We start from the raw sequence: 27,678 nt of genomic DNA, 5'->3' as shown, positions 1-27,678 counted from the left end.
AATTTTGGCTCTGTGCCCTCGATTGCAGATCAGTAATGTTGTTGTTAGCAGCGCAATTAAATTTTTCGTGATGGCACTCGTAAACCTTTTGATAAGTTCTGTGCTGTGTCTGCTGATTTGCAGCTTTGGTAAGTGGTTTGGTGGAATAGCTTATACAAAAACAGAAAATGGTGATAACGTGTTTAGAGAGACGGATATGTGTTTTATTTGTTGAGATTGCTACTTTTTACGTTGAGTTTCGTGTATTAAAGAACAAAGATAATTTAAAATCGTGTCGTTATTATATTAAAGTTTTTCAAAACCGGTTAATGATTCATTTCTTTTTTGTTTCTTTTAGGTTCTTCCAATGGATCGAATTCCTATAACATCTTGGTAGACGGAGTGAATCTCCAGGATAGAAATTACAGACAGATTAATTACAATCAACAGCCTTACGGACAGTTTGGGCAGCCAGGGAATCTATTCGCTCAAGTGGCAGCAAATACAGCAAGTATATTAACAAGTGTAAATCGCCAGATTGAATCAACATTCAATCAATTATCAACACCCTACGGTGGAACTGGAGGATTATACGCCGTTGTGGTTCAATCAAACAATGATAATATAAAAGGATATGGCCAAAATTCGTTCGGATACGCTCCGCAAAATCCATACGGTTATCCATCACAAAACTCCTTTGGGCGACCTCCTGCACCACCACCACCAACATATGGGCAACAATATCCGCCGCATGGTCATCCGCCATCGCATGGTGGAAATTTTCCGGAACACCATGGACATCATCACCAGCCACACGGTCCACCTCCGCCATATGGACCACCTCCTCATGGTCCACCACCTCATGGTCCACCTCCTCATGGTGCATCATCTCATGGTCCACCATCTCATGGTCCACCACCTCATGGTCCACCATCCCATGGTCCACCACCATACGGTCAAGCAGTATATAGTGGCTCTTATCCCCATCATCACGGATTTCAGCCAGGATCATCACAAATTACACCGAATAATCAATTTGGAAATAAACCATTTGTACCCCCCACAGGAGGTTTTGGACAAAAACCATTGAGCCCGCAAAATCCTTTCCCTAATCCTCCCAATCAAAATCCGCTTGAGACTGTACTTCCAGTTTCAACCACAATCGCACCTCCTACTTCTATGGCCCCTGTTTCACAGACTCCAAGTCTACCACCACCTCCTGTTCCTGCGCCCCCTCTGCCACCAGTTCCTGTACCACCACCGCCAGCCAGGGGTCCATTACCATCCTCTCCCGCTGTTACAATCCCTCCAACGATTGCAACGACTCCCAGTGAAGACATCGAAGACGTCACATATGACATTGACATCCGCGGAGAATTCAATGATACTGCAACAGCCAGGCGTAGACGTCAGGTTTTACCAAATCTATTCAATTCAATCGGTAGCCTCGTACAGGCTGGCGTTAATCTTGCAAATCCTGCGAACTACCAGCAACAAGGACAACAGTCCCAGCCCATTCTACCTATTTTAGGATTATTTGGACAACAGCAACCGGCTACGCAGAAACCATTCAATGGTCTTCCGCAACCTCAACCTCAACCGCAGTCACCATTCCAACCACAACCTCAGCCTCGTCCGCCACCACCACAACCGCAGCCACAAGCTCGACCTCCACCTCCACCCCCAATACGTCCGCAACCTCAGCTGCCTCTTCAACCACAACAACGACCTCAACCGCAACCGCTGCAACCTCAACCGCGACCACAATATCAACCTCAACCCTTGCAACCTCAAGTACCACCTCAGCCACCACAACAGCGACCTCAACCACAACCTCTGCAACCTCAACCGCGACCACAGCTTCAACCTCAACCCCTGCAACCCCAGGCCTATCCCCAACCAAGTCCCCAGCCTCAACCTCTATCACCGCCAGCTCCAGCACCTCCTCCGCCACCACCAAACTTCAACTCAGCGATCCCGGAATTCAACCTACAGCAGCTGGGCAACACCGATTTCACCTGGACGCACGAAAACATCGGCGCCAGCCGAACGGCTCGCCGCGCACGCCGTGATTCCGATGCCATCTTCTTCCCTACCGAGGAAGAAGAAATACCATCCTATCAAAAACGACCACCTCCCAGAAAACCGCACAGACCTTCCAGCGGATCGCAAGCCGCCTCCCAATCTACGTCCCAAAACTTGTGGGGAGGCTTTCAGCAAAGCAATGGTTCACAATCTCAATCACAATCGACTCAAAACGAGTTAGGAACCTTCAACCAAAATTCCGCAGGAAGTACCTCCGGTAACGTGGCGGTCGATGGAAGTTCCGGCCAGCTGAGCGCTGCCAACACTATGCAGCAAAGCTTCGAAACGGCTGACTCCTCCGGTAGTAAAAATACTGCCCAGAGCCAGTCGGCCAATTTCGACAAGGAAGGAAACCTGGCGTTAACCTCTTCCAACGCCAATACCAACTCCATTCGGGAGAAGGATAAGTTCAAGGAACAATCGAACGCTGGGTCATCATCCACGCTCCAAAATCAGCACGGTACGTCGTCCAGCAATGCTCAAACCAATTCGGAAACGTTCTTTGAAAATGGAATTCAAGGTAACAAAAATTCGGCATCAAGTCAATCGCTGCAGACCAACAAGGACGGATCGGTTTCCGGGTCTAATTCTAACACGATGAGCAACACCTTCACCGGTCCAAACGGGCAGCAGGGGTCATCATCGTCCAGTCAATCGTCGAGCTTCAACCAGGGTGGTGGAGCTGCGGGAACTGCAGGCAGTGGAGCTTCATCTTCGGCGAACTCTTCTGGGTCGTCCAGTAGCAGTAGTAGCAGTAGCAGCAGTAGCAGCAGTAGCAGCAGTGGCAGTGGCAGTGGTTCCTTCAGCATTAGTGGATCCTTTGCCGGATTACCGTCATTCGGAACTTTCCCAAATATATTTCAACAGCTTAAAGGGTAGCTAGGTGGACTTAAGCAAATTTGAGTTGAAGTAATAAATAAGCTGGAAAATTAAAGAAAGCAGGTATTTTATGGAAAGAAAATACAATTGCGGCATTGTGCTATTTAGTACCAAAGCTTATCAAATCATATCAAACGGGATTTAATGCACACATTTAGTTATACTATAATTATACAAATCACTCATTACGTTGAATCTTTGACATCACGTTTCTAGAAGGTTAAATTGACCAATGTTTTTAGACTCGTTCGATCCTGTTGCGGATGGCTTGGTATGGGGCCAAACTTAAACTCTGCACTCGAGGATGCTTGGTGCCAGGCAGCTGTACAGAGACTTTAAGCAATATATGTTGCTGAATTGCTGAGTATTGCGCTTGATTCAGTGCTCTGAGCTAGGTGCATATATCACTGACGCACAATACAAAAAGCAGCGGTCCTAGGTGGCAGCCCTATGAAACACCAGAGCAAATATCAAATGACTGCGATTTCCAAAAACCTGGTATACAATTGTTTTTTTTACTTGTTTTTTATCTATAGGTTAAAGGAACTTTTAATGTTTAGTGAACTTGCAAAATAAATACGAATTTTGACCCTTTGAAGCGTGCTTTATTATCCAATAGAGAGGTTCTGAAATTGTAACAAAACAAACAACAAAAATATTTGCCGAATTTGAATGCTATCTACATTAAAATTGTAGACTAAAGTCGGACCTTTTTCAAAACAAAAAAGTGCCGCAAAATTCGTCAAATTTGCCAGGATCCCTAAGCGAAATATTTCATAGTACTTGAACTATCTGAATTTCGGTTGAACCGGTCATAATTTAGGAAAGAATGTTCAACGGTAGATCCCAATGGGAATCATTAGATCATCCCACATTTCTGAGTTCTTCTTCTCTTTTTGTACAAACATTTATCTTTTACTGGCATTTATTTATTCAAAATCAAAATAATACTATATGCTGACGCTCCAAACGAAAACTTTAACGAACAATTCGGCAAGAACTTTTTAGGTATACCCTGAGGCGAGACGTGACAACTGGCTTCTTTGTTTTCTTTTCAGGAAACTTTCGATACTTTTTACACGTTAGCTAGCAGTTTTACTAAACGTTGTAAATATATTGTTCTTGGCAACACTGCTGAGTGTCCTTTTTGGGTTTTTTCATACGTGCAAAGCAGTCCAATTCGATCAATCAGCGGCTGGTCTAAAATGGTCTAGAAATCTGCTACGAGTTAACAAGCCTCGTCTTAAGGTATACCCACCGTCAAAACACGTTGATGGTGGGTTCATGTGGTTTTTGTATATCTAAATCGGTTAATCTAAAATTGTGACTAATTTTTTAATGAGTCACTATCCACTATTTTAATCATCGCCATCCAAATGGCAAAAAACAACCGAAATAAGGGGTTCCCCTCATTTGAATTTTTCTTTTCCTGCTTAGTCAACATTATGATTGAACCAGTTCACTCCAGTAGTAGAATCTACTAGTAGTAGAAAGAATAATGAAAGCATATGTAGTAAAGTAGAAGTTGATAGAATTTATTCCTTTTCCAACCAATCGGTATATAACTTTTGGATTTGGAAAATTTAATGAAAACCATTTGAGAAATAATTTACAATAAATTTGACTAATAGAACAAATTATAATAATTGGCAAATATAAAAAAACTAGATGAGTCCGAATCTTACAATCCGGAATAAATGTCTGTTCAGAATTCAAAAAACTGCGGATATATTCCATTGACCAGTGTTGGCGAAAATGTTTAATCTTTGTATTAGTTCTTTGAGTTCTTATATTGCCTAATATAGCTCTAAGATATTGTACATAAAAGAGTCATAGCCGGAAACTGAAACAAATAGTTTTTATGGTCGTATTGCATTTTATTTAACTGAATGCAAACAGCCAGATGTTTTGCAACATTTATGTAGTCTCATTAAAGTAAAATGTGGCTTAGAAAATTCTTGATAGTTTACTATCATTAACTCATTTTTTAAAATGTTGCGACTTGGTCCGGTCTGATTTAACGCCGAGCATATGATATCGCGACAATCGAGTTGAGCAGGCGAGTCGAGCAGTCAAGTTGAACAGTCAAGTCGAGCAGTCAAATTGAGCAATCTAGTCAGTCGAATCGAATGGTTTAGTTAAGCAGTCGGGTCAAGCAGTTAAGTGCAACAGTTGAGTCGAGCAGTTCATTCGAGCAGTCAAGTCGAGCAGTCAAGTCGAGCAGTTGGTCGAGTAGTCAAGTCAAACAGTTTATTCGAGCAGTTGAGTCGAGTAGTTCATTTGAGCAGTCGAATCGAGCAGTCGAGTCGAGCAGTCCAGTGAAGCAGTTGAGTCGACTAGTTCAGTCGAGCAGTTGAATCGAGCAGTTAATTCGAGCTGTCGAATCCAAACAGAAGTCAAGCAGCGGTCGGGTTGAGTGGCTAAGTCGAGCAGTTGAGTCGAACAGTCTTGTCGAGCTGTTGAATTAAGCTGTCAGTTGAGTCGAGCAATCAAATCGAGTAGTCTAATCGAGCAGTTGAATCGAGCGATCGGGTTGATCAGTTGAGTCGAGCAGCCGATTCGAATAGTTCAATCGAGTAGTTGAGTCAAGCAGTTCATTCGAGCAGTCGAGTCGAGCGGTTGTGTCGAGTAGTTTAGTCGTGCAAACAAATCATGCTGTCCAGTCAAGCAGTCCAGCCGAGCAGTCGAATCTAACAGTCCAATCGAGCAGTTCAATCGTGCAGTTGAGTTGAGCAGTCGGATCGAGTAGTAAGTCAAGCAAATGTGTCAAGCAGTCGAATCGAGCAGATAAGTCTCGAGCAGTTACACCGAGCTGTTCAGTCAAGCAGTCAAGTTGATCTGTTCAATCAAGCAGTTGAGTCGAGCAGTCGAATCGAACATTTCAGTTAAGCAATCCAGTCGAGCAATCAAATCGAGCAGTCTAATAGACCAGTCCAGTCGAGCAGTGTAGTCAACCAGTTGAGCAATCGAGCAGTCCAGCAGTCGACCAGTGAGGTGACTGAGAATACAACCCATTGCTACGAAAGCATGACGTCCTGTCAGGGACCTGTTTTTAATTATCGATAAACCTCTTATGACGTCCTGTCAGAGACCTGGTTTTCGGTACAGACATAAGCCTCTTATATAAATAGATTGAAGATTGATTGATAATAAGCACTCATTTACTTGCTAACACGAACTCTTTTTCTATGAACACAAACTTACGTCAACCACGAAAGGCCCAGGTAGCTAGCTTATTTTAATTGCACGCTGTGTATAGTTAGACAGGCTACAAAAAAGCTATCATTGTGCAATATTCATCGGTCTTGGTCAATGACGGAATAGCAGCACACGGGCGGTACTCTCTGCTTATGCTTATGTTTAAGCTTAGGTTGTTTGATCTGCCACCATTTACCACATTAAAAAATATTTGAGACCAAAGTAGTAGCATTTTTCACCAAAAAAGCGAAATATCTCTAAAAGTTATTGAGATTAGAGATCATAATCGTTCACAAAAGTGTGGGTTTTGGCAAGATCTGATGTTCCTTGAACGTTTTGAAACGCATGTTTATGGTCTTGCATAATTCAGAAACAATTAGGCACGTAGCGCATGTTTTCCTTATCAAAAGTTCCACTTTACAGCAGCAAATCAGTTATCAGTAGAAATTGGTAGGTCAAAATAAATTATGTCATCTCTGAATGAATCCACAGAAAGTACTGCGCACGCTAACACATCATAAATTCGCAAACACTATGTAGAGCAAAAACGAACTGCACGGTCCGGGCGAACGCGAGTCGAAATTACAAACCGGAAATATCCTGATTACAAAACAATAACAAGATTTAACAAGTTTTTAATACATGTCACTTTTAGGCATGTTTTAAAAACTTGTTAAATCTTGTTATTACTTAACGGGTGGCTACTAAAATTTTGGAATTTTTTTCTCAAGCTGTCAAAAAAAGACAAAGGTACATGAAGAAGATCTGATTTACCGAAATTAAAAAAACATTATCCATTGTTGAAAAAAAAATTAGTATACATTTGAAAACTGTCCGTAATCGGTTGTACGGCCGTCATGTCAACTTTGCACATGCATCTCTTGATTCTGCCAATCAACTGTTTGCTATTCGTGGCTCTCCAGTTATTTTTGTGCACCAAGAAACTCAAAATCCCGAAGAAATCTTTGATTGGGCGCACTGAGACAGATTTTTCGGGTCGAGGTTTTCGGGTAAAAATGGGATCAAATGGGTATTCAGGAACGATTGTGTTTTTTTGGCGTAATCCGATGATGCTCTATCGGGCCAAAACACGTATTGTCCACCTGCATGATGGTTTTGAAGAAACGGGATCAAAAAATCTTCAAACATTCGTCTGGTTCATCTTGATTGATAGCCAAGCCAGAGGGCTTGTTGTTAAAGAAACCAGAAATAGAACGATGTTCTTCTGCGTCTATAATTTTGGTCTTTCACTATCTTGCTTGCGAATAGTTGTTGGGCATTTTAGAATATGGTAAACAGTCGAAGCCGCAACATAATTGCTTTTTAAATGTTGTACCGCATACTTTTTGCCGAGATTTCTGTTGCAGTTCGTAGAAGTGTACAACGCGCTCCAGAAATGCCTCTTGTTTCGACGCCATTTAAGCAAAACTGGGCAAGCATAAACAAAACAAAAAATTTTAACAAAAAGAGGAGAGAGAGAGCTAACACATACATGCTCTCATTTCTCTCTGAGCCCGTTTGTTGTTGAGCATAAGGGCCACGAACAAATTCCAAAATATTAGTTGCCACCCGCTACAAAATGTTGCAAACTTCGCGTATATAAATAAATGAACTACTTGACGCTATAGTTATCATACTTATTTAGTTACTTAATCAAATAATTGGCCAGTCTTCGCCACCTTTATAATCTGCGTAGGATCCGCAAGTCGTTCTTCTCGTTCTTGACAATTCGTTGTCCGTTGAACCGTTTACATTACCCGAGCAACGTTATAGAGCATATTAAATGCATAAGTCGACATTTTAACGCCATGGAATTTTGTTACAGAGTGTCCCATGTCAAATTACATCACGAGAAAAACGCTGTAGAAAATTAGCCACTGGGTATTTTCTTTTGAAAATTTGGGTAGAAGTCGATTAGAGTGTATTGTTCACAATGTATTTTTATCACTGTCAGTTTTTTGAAAACTGGAAAAATGGCGTCACCCGAAAAGTTGATTTTCGGAATCGTGCAGTCAACGGTGCATCGTGTGAACGTTACTACGAAACTCTGAGCATCGAACGGAAGGAGAAATGCGGTCCGAATTATGTTCTATTAGAGGGCGAAGCGTGTCCTGAAAGAGTTTAAGCGGAATCCCAATGCTTCCGGTCAGAGTTGGGGCCTAAAGAGTTGAGTCTGCCCAAGTCTTTCGTTCAGTAAGCCGGGAGTGACTGCATATGTACAAAAAGGTTCCAAATCGTGATAAACGGCAAAATACGGTAGGAAAGCCACCGGCCCGGAAACTGTACATTCATTGTCTCATCATGGATGATGAGACTTACGTCAAGGCGGAATTCCGGCAGCTCCCAAGGCTACTATTCTTCACCACCTAGCACAAGTTTGATGTTCCAGAGGAAGTAAGGAAGCAGAAACTTTCAAAGTTTTCCACGAAATACATGATTTGGCAAGCGATCTGCTCATAAACGTAAACGGAGTGCACCGTTCGTGACTATCAAGACTGTCTCAGAAGTATTTGCTCCTTCTGTACAGGATGTCCTGGAGTGGTACGAGGCCAACGCACAGTGGGGAATCGCTGGCCAGCAGCCAAAAAATGAAAGTTCATTTCGACTCTCCGTTGTATTTTTCCTGTGATTCTATACTATTGAAGTGTTCAAATCCAAAATTTTAGATCAATATGACAAAATTTGAATTTTCTATGAATCTTGAAAGTATGCTATCTCAGCAGGTTTTAACGTTTTTTTGAAAAATAACCCAATATTTCAAAACATGCTAGAGGTCTAATGGTAGCTCGGATTTCAACGGTGTCTAAGGAAAAGTTCTTCAAAAAATAGTGCTGAATAAAGCCCATTAATTGAGTATGCAGTAATTTTATCATAGTATGCCACAATTTTAATTTTCATTAAAAAAGTGCCATATTTTCGCGTAAAACACGCTTAAAAGTTTTGAAGCCAAGCTTCGCCACTATTGACACTACCGGTAAAAGTTAGCGTAAAATATGAGCTTTCGAATGGATATAGTCTCATTTGGCGCAGAGTAGCGCAGAGCACAGATGTTACGCTTGTAAGGCTACTATATCAGAATTCAACAATATAGACAAAATGCAAACACTCAAAATAAACGTACGATATCTTAATTTTAGGATATCTCTTTTACATGGTTGGATAGGCTGCTTCGAATGTATGGTCCATATTGCATATTGACTAGATTTTAGAGGTTGGAGGAAATCTGGAGGATACAGCGATAGTAATGACGGAAATACAGCTCGAAGATCTTTTGCCAATCCTGGTATTAGTTCTGAAATCACGGGTATAGATATAAAATTAATTAAAAGGTTGAGAAATTTTCTTATAGCAAGTTCTTGAACACATTATTTCAGAAAAATTCGAAACTTATTGTTTGTATACCAAAAACCTTTATGTCAGGGTATAGTCCTCATATGATACGTCCACTGCAATGCAAAGAATTTCAATTTGCGGTCATAAATGAATCTAGACAACTATATTGCTTGTAGGACGAATGGCAGAAGAAGCACAAAACTAAGTTTTTTTTTGCTTAATTATAGTCACTTTAACAACTCGGGTCATTCGTGACTTCTGCAGGGTTGGGAATTGAACCACGGTCCTCGGTGTGAGAGGCGTGAATGCTAGCCACTACACCGTTATTGACCATCACGAAAATAAGGTTATTGTCTTATGCTTAAAATAGTAATAAAAATACAAGACAATGTTTTACATGCAAAAATGAGTGTGAAAATACAAATCGTGATAGAATTATTCGTCTTCTTATTTCTCCGAATGAAGCTTATAGCTTCTTCGAAACGGAAAAATGTAATTAGAAAAATCTTTCTGAGAACGCTATATTAATATTATTATTGAAGACGAAACGTGAAACGAGTGATTCTGCAGAAGGAGAAAAAAAGAAGAAGAAGAAGAAGAAAAAGAAGATGGAGATAAAGAAGATTCAGAAAACTAATAAGGGGAAAAGTTTTGATTTTTGATTAATATTAACTTATATGGATTTTGTGTTGATTATTAAAGCTCATACTTGCTTTGAATTGTTTTATATAAGGTTTTATCCTATAAAAATCAATCTGCAATAGTTTTCCAAATGACTCTCATTTCTTATACGTCATTATACTTAAAAAATACTGGAAAAATAGTTCTCCCCAACACAAAAAACTACAAGGTATACAGCCCTAAGGGTTGTACGAAAGGGTGACGTAGGACTATATCAGATCAAAGACTAATGTAAACTGCATTTCTGGCACATAAATGTTTATAAGAATCTGTGAGTGTCATAGTTTAAGTGAATACTTAAAAGAGAAGAGCGAAATATTCAGATTCAATTCTTCATTGAATGCAATGGTGGCTTTGAGGATACGTAGACAGGGGTACATAAGTACAACGCCTGCAACCATTGAGACATAGAGATTTCTTTTAAAAATCACTTGTGCGCATCATAAAGGTTGAAATAGTAATGAAGGGCCAGCCCACAGATTATTGTGTTAAATATGATTATACGTAGCTTGACATGTTTCAATAATCTTACTTTAACTCACCAGTGGCCTTTAAAAGGGCCATTGGTTACAAATTTAATGTTAAGCCATCGTTCATCGCAAATATGATGTGCCATTCGAATGCCCTTCTCTTTTGGCATGAATGAAACCGGCATGTAAGTTAGCGGCGTCGATTCACTTTTTTTGCTCCGAGAAGGTTTTACTAGTTTACTTTCACAGCTTACCGCTTGTTGCATAGCAGGAAATATGGCACATACGCAAAAATTTCTGTTTTATTTGTATGAAAGTCCTCCTAACACAGGGGTGAGGGTCTCAAACCATCATAAGAATAAATCCATGCATCCAAAAATCCCCGCATGCCAAATTTGGTTCCTTTTGCTTGATTACTTCTCAAGTTATGAGGAAATTTGTATTTCATTTGTATGGGAGCCCCCCTCCTCCTAAAGAGGGGATGGGTCACAATTCACCATAGAAAAAATTCTTGCCTTCTGAAATCCCCACACGCCAAATTTGGTTCCATTTGGTTAATTAGCTCTAGAGTTTTGAGGAAATATTTGTTTCGTATGTATAGAAGCTCCCTTAGGCCCTCCCAAAAATTGCTCTCTCACCCCCTCCATAAAATTGCTGGTCATTTTATCTATCCAACGACATATAAGTTTTTCAGTTTCATTCAGTAGTTTAGTAGCTATTAGCTTTTGAAATCTTTCATTCAAACGTTACACTTCGTTTTCACAAAGTGCTACCCAGGCCCAGTATAGTAAACAAAGACGTAGTCCTACGTCAAAATATACGTTCTAATGCAAAATAAACCTGAAATTCGGGCTCAGCACCCCAAAATTATTTAAGAACCACATATTATCCTTGATTTAAAGAGATTTTTTTGCTTGGCCAGCATTTGTATGGAGTCGCCCCACTGTGCAACGGGGTCCCCATCGTACCCAAGGACATGAAGTAGGCACTACGGAAGCTCCCCAAGGAGGTCAAATTTGAGGAAGACACGAAGAAAAAGTGGGTTCCCGTACAGAAGAAGCTGCAGCCAGATGTCATACAGAACCTTACGAATAGATATTTTATTATCTGAAAGTTTGTAAAGAATGGTAAACTAGGTAATTTTCAACTGCGTTTTACCGTAACGCAATTTGATGTGATCTTTACTCGGATGGATTCCACTTTGATTGAGTTGACGATTAAAATAACAAAATTGGTTGCAAAAATTCCATGCCTTGAAATTAAGTTGAATGCTACTTTTGCTATAAAAAATAGCAAACGGAACACAAATCTTGTTGTTAAACAATATTATAGAAAATCTTGAATAGTTTTCATTACGCTCAATAATTATAACCACGATGTAAATTGTGAAAGTATAATGAAAACTGACCATTTCATTAGAAAATGTTTTATGTAAAAATAGATTAATTTAAATATTTAAATAGATTAGTTGTATTATAAATAGCACATGTCAATACATACTGATTATCAAAACTTAAAACAAATTGAAAACAAATAATATTTCATAAATTCCATTTTGATGCGAAAACATAACGTGACTTGTAGTAAATTTTATTAACAATTTTATATATATCAATTATATTTTTGAAGTCAAACTTTCCTCGGGTACGCTGTTGTCCAACATTCTTCTGACGCATCCGGTCGATTTTCGCGATACGGACGATGGGTAGCGCTCCTAGTAGCTGGTGCAATTCATGGCACTTCATCGTTGATGATGCGCAACATAATGTGTTCAAAGACATCAAGCACGGTGGTCCAACGCGTGCATAGCACTTTCCACGTAAGAATAAGGCATTATTATCATTATTTTGTAAATGGTCAACTTCATGCTATGGCGAAACTTACTCGACCGCAGTATCCTCTGGAGTCCAACTTAAGCACGATTTTCTGCCAATATACGTCTATGGTTTCACCATCGGTGGTCACCAATGAGCCCAGATACACGAGCTAGTCTATCATATCGGCTTCCGTACCATCAATCCGATTTCTTAGTGGGAGTCTAACATTTGTCTCCTTGAAACCTCTTGCATTTTGTCTTCGATGTATGTTCGAATGTTCGAAAATCAATCGATTCATCAACGCTTTGAACAAGCCTTTCCATTCATCCGGAATGTGCCTCAACTGATTGTAACGTAAGCTGCTTTGAAATCAATGAGAAGGTTATGTATGGCTACATAATTCTATTCGCGACATTTCCACAGTACTTTTCGCACCACGGAAATCAGGTCTGAGGAGGATCGGTCACCCATAAATCCCGATTGAAATTGTCTCACGAATTCTTTTGTTATAGCAGCCAGTGATATAAAACTTTCTGATAGATTAGGTGCACAATTCCTTCGAACCATACGGCCGGCAAACGTTCTTCCTCATTAATTTTCATTATTACCCCCGTAATCATCCCGATTTCCTTCTCAGTTTCCTGAAGAACGGTGTCCAGCGGACACCATGTGCTCCTAGATCTATCAACGTAACGGTTTCGTCTGTATCACCATTAAGGCTTATACAAATTTGAAAAAAAATTATGTCGCCCCCCCCCCCCCTTCAAAAATTTTCAAAATATTAAGGGGCAAAAAAATAAAGTGTCATTACTATGCTGCATTCTTTAGTGATAAGCAGATTTTTTACAGTTCAACGAGTTTAAATCTCTAAATACCTAATAAGTACAAAGTTAAAGTAATTATACCGTTAGTCTCCATCAACTGTCTTTTTTCTGCAGGTGCTCTAAAACTGTAATAAAATCCAGAACACTCCGGAATATCAGCTATCTGTGCTTTTGGAGCTCCAAAATGCAGACATGCAGAAAGATGTCACTAAAGTGTTCGAAACTTGAAATTTTCTGACTGTTGGCATGTTATGATTATCATTGGGATCAATGGTCGCCCCGACCATAACATCAAATCAAGTCATGTTGAGATATGTTGCTTTTTTATTGAGCTAGATAAGGATTTTCTATGCGCAGTAAGCACTCTTCCAAACCTTTCTGTTACGGTCATCGTTTAGTTATCAATCCTGCTGAACAATTTAAGGGTGGTGCCATTTTAGCGCTTATATGTGTTTTACTTGCACGAAAGTATCTTGGGAGATGATGAATAAAAGATACGTAATTTTCCAACCACGAAGTAGTGGAGATACGTGCAAAAAAGTCATCCTAATAACACATTCCAGCGTTAAGGGACACAATTAGCAGCCATTTTTACTGTGTGAATTGCTTCCTGTTTCACCAATTTTTTTGGCAAATGCCTTGTAAAATAATTGATTAAAGAGCATGTTATTTTCCACATGAATGCCAGGGATTTGATGAAATAGGAACTGATTTGCATAGTAAGGATAGTGTCCCGCAACGCTGGAATGTGCCTAATACTGATTACCAGAAGGCAGGAATGGTTCGACTACCCCGACTCAATTGTGACTCACCTGACAGCACCGCCTCACTAACGCAAAACTCAAAAAAAGTTTTATATGGAACACCTGCAGAACTAGCTACTATCTACAATGCTGCCGAACAAAGTCCTGCTGTATCTCTTGTATCTACGGTCCCTAATGCTGCTGCTCCTCAGTTGGTGAGTGAACAGCCGTACAGTAAAATAAAAACCTTGAGCTTAAACGTCCTTTCTAAGACTTGAGCCTTCTTTATCGACAGACTTCACAGTCGGCTATTAGAGTACAGGACAGTTACGGGGCTAGTGAAATAATCCTACTGACTCTATCTAGCAGCACCGCCTAGCCGAGAATCGAACATACGACGACTGGCTTGTTAAGACCAGCATCGTATCTCGAAACCAACTAAGCGGAACAGCCGTAAAGTACTATGAACATAAAAGATACAACCCGCAGCCCGGCTCCATTCTGTAAAACCGCAGACAACTTGTTCTACACTATCTCTGAAAATGTTCCATACACAACTCTCCCAGATTTCATCTGGTTCAGACGGCACTGGCAAACGAATTAAAAACGAGTCAAGATGTCAAAGAGTTGCGAGCTTTTTCAATTGACAAAGAGTTGATATCCAAACCGTTTGCATTCTTAATACACTGAAGTCGCATTTTACGCGGTTTTTTACGCAACTATTTTTACGCTAATTTCGGAATTTATGCGGTTTTTTTACCGATTTTCGGAATTTACGCGGATGTGCTCAAAGCGTCTATTTTTTCGCGTAGTGTTAAAATCCACAAAGTTTTTTTTACGCGAAATTTTGGTTTTTTACGCAAATTTTGGAATTTACGCGTTTTTTTACGCGAATTTCGGATTTTAGGCGGGTTTTTTACGCGAATTTCGGAATTTACGGGGTTTTTACGCGATTTTCGGAATTTACGCGGTTTTGATTTACGCGAAACGTATCCTTCGCGTAAAAATCGACTTGAGTGTATAAAGGTAAAGACGTTATTGTTGGAGACCCAACATCAGCTGAGGAATGCCCTGATATTCATACCACTTCGTGGTTACCAAGTTTTGAAGTAGTAAGTGACACGGATTTGAATTATTTTAAAATATAAGGTGATTACCCGAGTGACACGTATGTTCAAAGGAAAATTCAAATGAAGGTCAAGTTATACGTTTGTAGCTTTCTTAGGTCATCTGTGTCACTCCACTTTTGTCAAGCTGGTTTATCTCTACCTGGAAGATTACTTTATGTGCTTTGGTCGAAAAAAATTGATGGTTTGTTCGGTTTGAACTAAAATTTAAGTACTGTATAAAATTTTAGTAATAGATTTTTAATAATCGGGAAAAATAAACACTGGTTTCTTCGCTTTTATGGGCCATCCAGATACCACGTGGACAGAAAAATACCTACTTTCAACCCCCCCGTCCCCCTCGGTGGACACAAGCGTGGACATGGGTTGATCCCCCAACCCCTCCCCTGTTTGTCCACGTGGACATGCCAAATTTAACAAAACAGAAATGCATTGAGCTAAATTTAGTTTTCAACTTGATTTATGCAATATTTATTAAAAAAGCTTATGTGAAAGGAAGCTACGGATTTTTAGTCGTTGCGAAAATTTGAGTTTTTCCATGAATTCCGTCAATTTTCCGCAGCGTATTAAAATCTGCATGCAAGGTGTTAGGACCTTATGGTGAAATGGTTCACTCTGACAACATGTCCGGCTCGATGGTACCGTCGATTCGGGCGAAATTGATCAGTCGGGTGAAATTGATCAGCTTGGACTAACGAGTAAAAAACTCTTTATTCTACGTTTATACTGATTCATAAAGCTGAATATGCACCCATCCATATAAAGATTGAGTTACAGGTCAAAGTCACTTGGCTTTCAGCAAGATTGATCTTGTAAATGGCTTGATTTTTTAAAATTTACTATTTTGATCGAATCGCAATTTTCAACATGCCCGATAAAACTCCTTGCTGTTAACACAAATTTCGTTGCAGAAGGAAATTTTGATAGAACTAATTCGATTCTCTAATTATCTGGCTGTGCTTTGATAATTTCCATGAATAAAATTATGCGACAGAAATTGTTTGATTTGACCTTTTACGAAATAAAACGATTGATAACATCATGAACTGAGGCAACATAGATTTCTAGATCGCTATGGGTGCGAAATGGAGCTGCCACCTGCGAAAGTTTATTCTTTCTGTAAAGCAGAATGGAGATTTATAAAAGGGTGCAAAAGACAGACAATACTTCGCACAAATTTTACAAACGCTCCATATGGCAGTTGCATGAGAGTACAAGAGATCGGTTTGTGCTTACATAGCGAAATGCAACTACACATTCAAAGAGACAGTCAAGCTCCCGTATATGAGGAGAATTAAATTGTTTGTTTCACTAGATTGGTGAAGATTGTATACGAAAATCGTACATTTACACATATATACAGCAATGTTTAAACAAAAACAAACGATTATGATGCTAAAATTGGCTTAATATCTTTTCTATCGTTCATATTTATTTAGCAGATGCATCAACCATGCTAATGTAGAGCTGACTGTTTGATTTTTGTGCTAGTTGCTGTACGCGACATTGTTGCCTACATACAGGCAATATCTCGATTACGCCAGATTTTATACTGCACGTTTGGTTATTGCTGTCAGAGCGTATGGTTTAATAGCAATATCGTCTTGATTTCTACGTGATCAATTTCACCCGTTATTTGTAAATTTTCAATTTCACGATTACATTAAGTTTTATCTAAAATAAAACTATTTATATAAGATATAGATGATACTGTCGTGTAGCCAGCACTACAGTACTTATTTTAAAATTGAATCATCTTCCTAAATATGTTTCTATTCAAAGATATTTAAAAAATACTCGAAAAAGTGATCAATTTCACCCGAATTCACGGTACCCATATCCTTACATGGACGCCATTTTTCCGGCCATGTTGGGATTCAGTACCGTTTCACCTTATTTCTTGTGATCTTGTCTACTGCAAATTATTATCAACTGCAAGAAAGTCCGTTTCAGCTTGACCTTCGCTTGACGATTTTTGTCCAGAGTATCTTTGTCTAACCGGAGCACCTCAACTTGGCCGTCTACTTCAACACAACAAAACACCTTCCCGACGCGATGTGATTCGTAAAATTTTCTAAAGGCGAATCCTTTGATATATCCTAAATGATAAATGAGTCACGTAACTGGTGAATATCCGTGGATTCTGCCGTTGCTTTTATCATTTCCCAGAGGAAAGTAACAATTTAGGTTTTATTACATTCTTATGGTGGAATTTAAGACCAAAATTGTTCTTGAAAACCGTAATAAGAGTACAATAACACTCACATTGTTGCTTGGGAAGGGTTGTAAAAAATAACAATCTTTATTACTGAATTACATCAAACGTCAGGCTAGGCAATCAACATCTATGAGTACTAGCACAGGCTTAATCTGTTCGTCAAGATTTATGCCAAATATGTGCTCTCGTAATGCTCGATTCATGTGTTTGGGGCAACATATGCCTTAAAAGATAAAACTTTATTTGGGCCCAAAAACAATCACTGATCGGTTAATGCTAATATGTATAATTAACTCAATATTTAATTCAATATTCAAATAATTCAAAAAACTTGTCCACGTGGGCATTTTCCATACCCCCTCCTCCCCTTCCGTGGACAAGCGTGGGCATTTTCATACCCCTCGCCCCCCCTCTTAGCTGTCCACGTGGTATATGGATGGCCCCTTATTTAGTTTTTGGAAGTTTGATATTACAGTTGGATTTCGATTTTGGCATGGTTCGATTTTGGCATGCCTCGATTTTGGCAACAAAAGTATTCGTTTTTGGCAACACAATATATTTCACTTCCAAAAATTTTCTTAAATATCAATTAATTTGCGCATACATGCTTTAAATGACGAAAAAATGATGCCCGCAGTATGTTCATGAAAAAAAGTTATGTGGTTTCGAACAATAATATTTTTATTGCCGTAGGACTACGTCTTACCGCAGAGTGCCAATAACTTATTTGCACCGGACGGATAGCTCTTGTCGGATCTTTTAAACATAAAATGGATGCAATCGTTGATTAATGATATTTAGTCAATTTCTTAAGAATTTACATTAAATTTTTTCATATCGAAAAAGGGTCTCGATTTTGGAACATAGGCGACACGCGTTTGTTGCCAAATTCGAAATCCTACTGTATTATTGAGACCAGGACATAAACTTTTTTTCAAATTTGTATAAGCCTAATGTGCTCTTCATAATATTGCTTCTGCGTTTCGACTGGCACACACTCCTTCGTGAGAAGATCACCTACTATATTGCGGGGATTCCACTAATTTATACTCCCACGCGACGGGTTCGGGTATCAAAAAAATAAACTTGTGGGTACGGGTCGGGTACGGGTTTTTAATTTTTTTTCTTAATCGGACACGGGTCGGGTTCGGGTATTCAAACTAAGCGTGGGTAGTGTACGCAAATGCTGTTGTAGTCGATGAAACGGCCCTTAATTCGCATCTCTCGGTCCCATATTCTCACACTGGTCGTCTGCCATCCAATTACGTATTGACACATCATGTTAGATAATGGCTTGCGGAATACCACAATAGATCAAAATAATGGTCGCAGTGGTCAAACCTTCCGATAAAAAAATGGCTTGGTGAACGGCTGGATTATGTGCAACATAAACCTCACGTCGGTCTTTAGCCTTTCATCCAGCCATCGCTACCTTCTCGTGGTACCAGCCGGAATACGAGCAACCTTAGCGGAAATCGGAGAACCAACTCTGGTGGAAACTAAGTTCGAATAGTGACAGAAAAGAAGGCACTGCGTTGTCTCGGCACTATAAGATGGCAGCCCCATCAACAGACAGATCAAGATCGTTATCGGGGATACGAACGCCCCGGTTGGCGGAGAAGCAAGGTATAGATCGGTGATCGGCCAACGATGCATCAACTTTGCAGTTTCCCGGGACCTCGGATGACCAGAAGCACTTTCGTTCCCCGCAAAGATATCCACAAAGTCACCTGTAGGTCACCTGACCAACCTGATCTGAGATTCTCATCGATGGTTAGTTTTTCTCGAACAGTACCTATGTACGCTCCCAACCCGTCAGGGTGCGAAGCGAATATCGGCCCGCTCGACCTAGCAGCAGTACATGTACGGTGTAGAGCAAGATGCTTCGACTCTCGAAGACGAATGGAGCAGGATATACTTGGCCGTCGACAAGGTGGCAACCGCGAAAACCTCGAGCGCATGAAATGATTGGTATGACCGGGAATGGCAACTAGCGATGGAGATTCTTGGAAAAGCCACCTAAGCATTACCACGAGGGAGGATTTGGCCAAGTAACGACGAGCGCGGAATGAGTTGAACACGATCCTAGGGAGGCTCACACTAAAGAAGGTTCTCAAGAATATTTCCATAGGTCCTTTTATAACAAATGTATCTATAATACAGAATAATTATCATCTACCTAAATTATTACAGAAAATAACAAGCGGTAATCAAAATGTGTGTATCTGTAACAGGATCGTAATATATGTTGCACTCTTTAATCAATGTAATAGTTTCTAATCATTCTGCCCCGTACAGTGAACCTGCTAATCATTATGTTTTGTCTGGTTGCGTTGATAATCCATTACAACGATATCATCTTAATATTCGCATTGCTAGGTCATATGAAGGTAATCGATTTAGCATGAAAACTTTTTCAATTCCACCGCGTTCTAGGTTGACCGATCATATGTTGACTCATCTCCGGACTGGGCCAATAGGAAAGGATCACTTGAGTAAAAGTATTTTTTCATAATAGCACATTTAGTATACAGTTAGTCCGTACAGTCATGCAAGCATTACTGAACCCGAATCCAGCAAACGTACAAACCCGACACAAAACGTTTCGACTTGATACCGCATGTTCGTTGTTTGCCGCTCCATAGATGACGCATTGGCAGCTGAATTCTGATTTCAATTCTTTGTTTTCGTGCGGTGGTGAATGGACAAAAATTCCGTTCCGTAGGATTTTCACTCGTGTCTTTATACGCTCACTAGTTCTGCTTGTATGGTGAAACCCCGTCGCGGTTTCATCGAATCGGCGGCGGTAGCGTGCGTAATGCGCGAGGTTGAGCGTCCGAATGGCGGTAACCTTCGCAGCGATATGTTTTTGTTGTACTGTCGATCGAGCAACCTGAATTCCGGCTCCGTTCGGCTCTAGCCGCATCGATCGGTGGCCTGCTGGCGTTGGGCTGTGTCTAGGCAGATGCTGGTTGATATCAATCCAGTAAATGCGCTCGTTTCTACTCAAATCAGCATCGCGTTCTGAGCAGTGAGGATGGCGGAGAAGTTTAGTGTTCGAATTGCAATGAAAGTTTTAATTGTTCTGCACTTATTTGGATTAGGTAAGTAAATTGGATGTGCAAGTCGAGTGTTTATAGTTCATATACTTCACATACTTCATATACAACTTATAGGGAAATAACATCCATTATCTTACGGGCCCTGAAGCTTACATCAAGTAAAACAAGTTAGTGATTAATACTCGTTTGGAAGAATACTTGTAAACGAATATAATTTTAGGTGACGATAATCTAAAAGTTTAATTAGCGGACAAAGTTTGTAAAATTTACAAAAAAAAAGGCTAGAAAATTTCGTCTATGTTAATTTAGATGAATATCAATAATAAACCATGCAAGAAGTGTGATTATGTTAACATGTATTTTGAACCTTCGGTTTACTGAACCAGACATAAAACTGAGTAACTCCTGATTAATCCTACCATCATTATCAAATTTATTTGTTTTTGCACATCCGCCATCAGACAAACAACTTATTATCTGCATATTTTTCACCAAAACATATTACTTTTTACTTTTTCAACTCGATCAGTTCTGCAAGAACTTCGATTGTAATGAAACTGAAAATTTTCAAAATAATTCTTTACGTTAACTTTCTTTGCAGCGGTTGCCGTCCATGGGCGTTTACGTCACAGTTCCGAAGAAAATTTAAGCCTGGAAAACTCGGCTGAGGATAGTCCGCCATCTCCTGTTCATCGTCCCTCACGTCACGGCGTTCGGCAAAGGCAAGTGGAGTTTGGACAGCCGCTGAGCTACGGTCCGTTCGGTTTGGATCCGTTCACGATGAACCTGTTTGCTCAAGTGGCAGAAAATACGAAAGCCGTGTTCAAAAGTGTGAATGATCAAATTAAATCGTCTTTCAGTCAGTCCCAACCAGCAGGAGCTCCGACCGGGTATGGTATAGGTTATCCCGGTGGTTACGGACCGAACCATTACTTATATGCGCCAGCACCGACACACCGTCAGAATCATCCACCTCCACCACCTCCTCCTCCTCCAGTACAACAGGCTCCAGCCCGCGGTGGTTTTCATCATGACGACGTGGACTATGATTATGGGCATCATCATGGTCACCACGGAGGTCGCAAGCATAACCATGGAGGCAGAAACGAATTTGGGTACTGTCACGGGAACGGTTATGGCCACGGCCATGGCCATGGTCATGGACATGGTCACGGACATGTTCCTGGATATAAATATGGCACCGATTCAAACGTTCAACATGGACATGTTTACTACAACTGGCCTCTTCAGTTGCCTGGCTCTCCCACTCGCCGTCGCCCAGTTCCTTCGGTCAAACCTACCAAGAAAATTACCTACGAAACAACAACGGAAGCTGTTGCGGGACTTCCAGCTATTCCGGCTCCAGTTCCTTCATCTCCAATTGCACCGATTCCGCAAACTACAACTACATCAACCACAACTCAAGCAACTACTACTGAAGAGGTTACTTACGACATCGACTTGCGCGGTGATTTTAGAACCAAAACTGCTTAAGACCAAAAATACAGCTTTCAATATGTACTCTAGCTTTAACCAAAAGAATAAATACTCCAACAGGACATAAGGTGCGTACACACAATGATGGAGATTGTGTGCTGTTTCTTCAAACCAACGTTGTTTGAAGAAACTATTACAGCCGCAATGCAGAAATCATTAAACGTGTGTACGCACCTTCACTTACAAGATGCAACAATCGAATAGCTGTACATCTTAGAATTTGTTGTTGAATCGATTATAATAAATATTCGACTGCTTTCTGATACCTGAGTGGATGCATTTGGTCGAACCAAAGAGAAAATATGGTCACCAAGGAGGGTTGATTTAAGAATATGAATTCTACTGAAACGACAAAGTGATGAAAGGATTTGCAATGGGAACTAAAGGATTCCGAAAGGTAGATTCGCGTATGGCAAAATGTAAAATTTCTTCGTATATCTAGCTTTGAACTACTCTCTAGGAAAGTCGCGGTTTGCCCTGTAGCCAGAGACGGGGGCTCGGACACCATATTTCAATTCCAATGGCTTTATTTGCATATTTTGGCGCTTAGAACTACAATACGTTGTAATACATTTAATGTATTGGGTTCTAAACTGAAAAATACGTGTCGAATTTGGTACTTCCTCCCCCTTTGGTTACGTGGCTGCGGGGGTCGCAACAACTTCTGACCATTACTGCTTATAATAAAATCTAAAATATGCGACCTCAGCTACCATTTACCAAAACTCACCATGTGGCATTTATGCCGGAAAGCATTCAGCTCCACGCATATTCAAGGAATCATTAATAAACTGGAGAATCGGTTTCCCCTTTATTTTTTATAAAAAAGTTCTTAACCATCCCTCAAAACAATTCGCAGACACATTTAAGCCATCACTGCTTCACAATCATAAGCAGCTAAGCGTAATTTAATATTCTTCAAGACATATAATCAATGCAAATAATAAACATATTTGTCCTCAAACTGCCCGTACAGCTAGGCAAAGCTTTCATTTATTGTTTACTTTTGATATAAAAAATTAGTTCATAGAATTGCACACAGTCTTGCTGCTAAATTTATTCGAAGCAGGTACCTAAGTAACATTTAATTAAATTAAACCAACCTTTTAACATAAATTTACCTCTTTCCTTTCGTTTTTTGTGGTAAATGTGATTATAAAGAATTTTTTCTCCAATACTTATTGCTATGGGATATCAGGGATTCCTCTTCATCGTCATGAGTATTGTCGGAAACGAAGCAGTTCGCATTACCATTAGGTACCGGAAACGGATTAATCCCAGTAGATAATGCGATACCAGCTAAAATAAGAACTTAAATCCAGCTTGGAATCGCTCCAAAATGCCTCTAAATGCCTGAAAAGGGAGATTATTGGTAGCTACGCTTAACAAGTAATCGTTGTGACACCTACCTTTTGTACAATGCTGGAAGGTGCAAGCTATAATTTGAGATTATAACCGGATTCGAACCCACGAGGTTGGTCTAATTCTTACTACTCATTTCTCATTTCCTAGTACACACTTCCCACTTTTCGCTTCTCACTTGTCAAATATCACTCTTCACTTCTCACTACTCACAGCTGGCTATTCATTATTCACTATTCCCCCATAATTGACTGAAGTTTCTGAAGCGTCTTAATAGAATACGAAGCCTGAAATCAAAGAGAAGAAAAAACTTTTTCCAAATTAAATTCCACTGTTGATATTTATTCACGACAGACACGTATTTCGCCTACGACTTGCAGGCTTCATCAGTGTCAGTTCGAAAACAGTGGAATTTAATTTGGAAAATGTTTTTTTTATTTTCTGTAATTTCAGATTCTTCCGTAACTTTTCATAACGTCCTAAGTGACAATGAGAGATTCTCTTCGTCTCTGCCCTTTTGATCAGAACACTAATTATAGAGATGCAAATCCACTTGAATGAATTTCCATAGCATTAATCCACAGACTAACAGACGTAGCACTGAAGCCTCATTCCATCGTCAATCAAAACGATTATTTCAAATTTTCGCTTGAGCCAAGACTCAAATAACAGTCGCTGCGCGAGAATGCCGCTCGCCTGCGCTGGCCGAAAATACCCTCCCGTACCCTATGTGCCTGTATTGAATTAGTATTGCAACTGTTTGATACAAGAGTATAATTTAATCCCAATTATGATGCGACTCTATATGAAACTGTTGAAAGGCGACAATAAACCAACAAATGTGAAATAAAAATAAAAGGAAAACACATGTGTGTGAACAACGCTTGGACAACCAATAAATTCAAACTCTCAGAAAAGTTAAGACCAAAATTAACTTTTTAGAGTATTTTCAGAGAGTTAATTTTTCCGAAAGCCCACTGTAGTTACTACCCGTTACTCACTAATCAGTATTTACTACTCACTACTTACTACTAACTAATCACTACTCACTATTCATTATTCACTACTCACTACTCGCTGCTCCCTAATAACCATTCACTGTTCACTACTTACTAATTACTAATCATTACTCACTACTCGCTACTCACTAATTACTGATCACTACTCACCACTAACTACCCACTACTCACTACCCACTACTCACTACTCACTACTTACTATTCACTACTCACTACTCACTTTTTACTACTCATTACTCACTATTCACCACTCCGAACTCACTACTCACCACTCATTCATCACTAATCACTACTAACTACTCGCTACTTACTACGCATCAAACAATACTCCTACCACGGAATCAAAATATCATTGTTCATACGCAGAAATAACCGACAAAAACGAAGAGCGATAAATCAGTTATTCTCTGCCTATAAAACAAACACACGTAGCAACCAGAATGTATCACGATAACAAAATATTAGGACACATGAATTTCCCTTCACACCAGCAAGTAGGACAACTTTCGATGAGAATATGTTTTGATATACACTCGCTCTCACAAGCGCTCGTTGTTGGTGATGCAGGTATACAATAAAATATGTCTTTGTCGCCAGTCGGCTGGTTAAAGGCAATACTTTATCAGCAACTTGAACAAAAGGGACAAACAGCAAAAACCTTAAGGAAAAGTCCAGCTTGCTTTGACCTCTCTGGAGTCTGGCGTACAAAAGTTACCAACGTTACCTTGGTAACTACCAAACACTGCCGCTGTCGACACAGTGTGACATGATTAGGATTGTTGACGTAGGACTACGTCTTTGTTTACTATATGGGACTGGGTAGCACTTTGTGAAAACGAAAATAGAAGTGTAACGTTTGAATGAAAGATTTCAAATGTTAATAACTACTAAACCACTGAACGAAACTGAACAATTTATATGTCGTTGGATAGATAAAATGACCAGCCATTTTATGGAGGGGGTAAGAAAGTAATTTTATGGAGGGCGTAAGGGGGGGGGGGGGGGCTCCTATACAAGTGAAACATAAATTTCCTCAAAATTCGAGAACTAATCAAGCGAATGGAACTAAATTTGGCGTGTGGGTGTTTTAGAAGGTAGGATTTTTTTCTATGGTGTACTGAGTCCCCTTCCCCTCCTAAGAGGGAGGGGGGGGGCTCCCATACAAATGAAATACAGATTTCCTCATAACTCTAGAACTAATTAAGCAAATGGAACCAAAATTGGCATGTAGGGGTTTCGTAAGGCAAGATTTTTTTTCTATGGTAAATTGAGACCCCTCCCTTCTTTAGGAGGGGTGGGGGGCTCCCAAACAATTAATATACAAATTTCTACATACGTCGAGAACTAATCAAGCAAAAGGAACCAAATGTGGCATGTGGGGTTTTTGGAAGTAAGAATTTTTTCTATGGTGTACTGAGACCCTTTCTCCTTCTAAGAGGGGGGGGGAGGGGCTTCCATACAAATGAAATACAAATTTCCTCATAACTCTAATAAACAAATAAATAAAACAGAAATTTTTGCGTTTGTGCCATATTTTCTACTATGTAACATGCGGTAAGCTGTGTACTTAAACTAGTAAAACCTTCTCGGAGCAAAAGACAGTGACAGCAAAAGACGCCGCTAACTCCTCGGTTCCATCATCATCACTTACGTGCCAGTTGCCATTTATGTCAAAAGTATGTTATGTATTTTATGAACATACTTTGGCTTTAATGTTATTTGCAACCAATGGCCCTTTTAAAGGCCACAAGTTAAAGTAAGATTTTTGAGACATGTCAAGTTACGCATAATCATATTTAGTACAATAATATGTGGGCTGGTCATTCATTACTATTTCAACCTTTATGATGCACACAAATGATTTTAAAAGAAATCTCTGTCTTAATGCTTGCAGGCATTGTACTTATGAACCACCGTCCACTTATTTTCAAAGTCACCATTGCATGCAATGAAGAATTGAATCTGAATATTTCGCTCTTTTAATCATTCAGTTAAACAATGACACTCACAAATTCTTATAAACATACATACGCCAGAAATGCAGTTTACAGTCTTTGATCTAATGATCTGATATAGTCCTACGTCACCCTTTCGTACAACCCGTAGGGCTGTATACCTTGTAGTTTTTTTGTTGCATACAATACGTATTGTACACAGCAGTGTTTTTTTTCACAGGCAACAACATAGTTGTCATGAAACATCTGTATCCACGATAAACAGCTACGATAATTTGTCTTAGTACTATCTTCCATGCAATAGTGACCAACTTTCATTATACTTTGTCTCTTGTGCGTTCGTGATTTTTGATTCCCTGCTCACTACTTACTACTCGCTACTTACTACTCGCTACTCACTATTCGCTTCGCAATACCCAGCTAGCATATTCATATGTATAAAAAAGGTAAAAATCAGCATTACGTACAGATATACATGCTAAATAAATCGTATTTCATGCGCAAAATTGGCATATCCGTACTACTTTGGAGACGATATACGTGATTACGAATAATTTTGAGCGTTACGACTATATAAGTATTTATATACGATAATATCCGATTAAGCGCGAGTCACTCCGTACTACTCTACGATTTTGTGCTGAAAATCGTATGTATGTCAGTCATTATCATTATATACGACAAAAAATCAACTTGATCCCACTTTATCCAGCTTTAGTTACGATTTCGAGTTTGTTAGGAGATATTTACGATAGTTTTCGTACATTGATATACGAGTGGGTGCTAGCTGGGTAACTACTAATCGCTACTCACTACTCACTAATCACTGCTTACTACTTACTGCTTACTACTCACTACTTACTACTCACTAATCACTACTCACCAGTCACTACTCACTACTCACTGCTCAGTACCAGTGTAGCCTGATTTTGCCGAATTCCGTTTCATTCCGCCTAGATTTGTGTTCACTGTTTATTTTGTACAATAAATATCCCATTTATTTTGTAAGCAACATAAGTAGCTTTTCACATGAATTTTTAAGCTTACGCGGAACGTATCCTTCGTTATATTTGAAGGAAAATAATACGGAATTTTTTTAATCAAATCAGTTCAGAATACACGTCAGATTTGAATTCAATCATTCAAGGAAGCTTACTTTTCACTTTCGTTCTTAATCTTTGTTCATTCTTCTTCCGTTTTTGGTTTTCCGTCTTCTTTATTTTGTGTTATCGCCGTTTTTCATTGTATTTTCGACACGTTTTCGCTGCCTTTTTCGTCATCTCTTAGTTTCCTTACTTTCCTTTGCATTCATTATTCTCGTCGTGTGTCCATTTATCGTTGTTTTGGTGTCTTTTCAATATCATTTTGTTATCGTATCACTTTTTTGTTGCCGTTTCATCATCTTTATACCGTTTTAACGACGTCCTGT

General features: G+C 39.6%; 2 protein-coding genes across 2 annotated transcripts; both read left to right on the top strand.

The window, feature by feature from the left end:
- Positions 1–462: 462 nt before the first annotated feature.
- Positions 463–2,943, top strand: LOC128735341 (uncharacterized; the record flags this gene model as incomplete). The annotated part of the gene is made up of 1 exon (XM_053829831.1): positions 463–2,943. A coding segment is annotated over one exon (2,481 nt), but the record flags the coding sequence as incomplete, so codon positions are not given.
- A 17,402-nt stretch (positions 2,944–20,345) lies between these two features.
- On the top strand, positions 20,346–22,172 carry LOC128737690 (annexin B11-like). Its single transcript, XM_053832385.1, has 3 exons — positions 20,346–20,458; positions 21,018–21,138; positions 21,277–22,172. The coding sequence occupies exons 1-3, from the start codon at positions 20,392–20,394 to the stop codon at positions 21,908–21,910; spliced, it is 822 nt and encodes a 273-aa protein (XP_053688360.1). The 5' UTR covers positions 20,346–20,391; the 3' UTR covers positions 21,911–22,172.
- Positions 22,173–27,678: the final 5,506 nt, after the last annotated feature.

This window comes from Sabethes cyaneus, chromosome 2, assembly GCF_943734655.1.
Source record: "Sabethes cyaneus chromosome 2, idSabCyanKW18_F2, whole genome shotgun sequence".
Lineage (NCBI taxonomy): Eukaryota > Metazoa > Arthropoda > Insecta > Diptera > Culicidae > Sabethes > Sabethes cyaneus.
The sequence above is the reverse complement of the archived record's forward strand: the minus strand, read 5'-3'. Positions and strand labels throughout refer to the sequence as shown.

Coding starts and splice junctions, on each gene's coding strand:
- LOC128737690 (XM_053832385.1), top strand. CDS start 20,392: ATGGCGGAGAAGTTTAGTGTTCGAATTGCAATGAAAGTTTTAATTGTT. Junction 20,459..21,017: donor TCTGCACTTATTTGGATTAG/GTAAGTAAATTG, acceptor CTTTCTTTGCAG/CGGTTGCCGTCCATGGGCGT. Junction 21,139..21,276: donor CGTCACGGCGTTCGGCAAAG/GCAAGTGGAGTT, acceptor ATCGTCTTTCAG/TCAGTCCCAACCAGCAGGAG.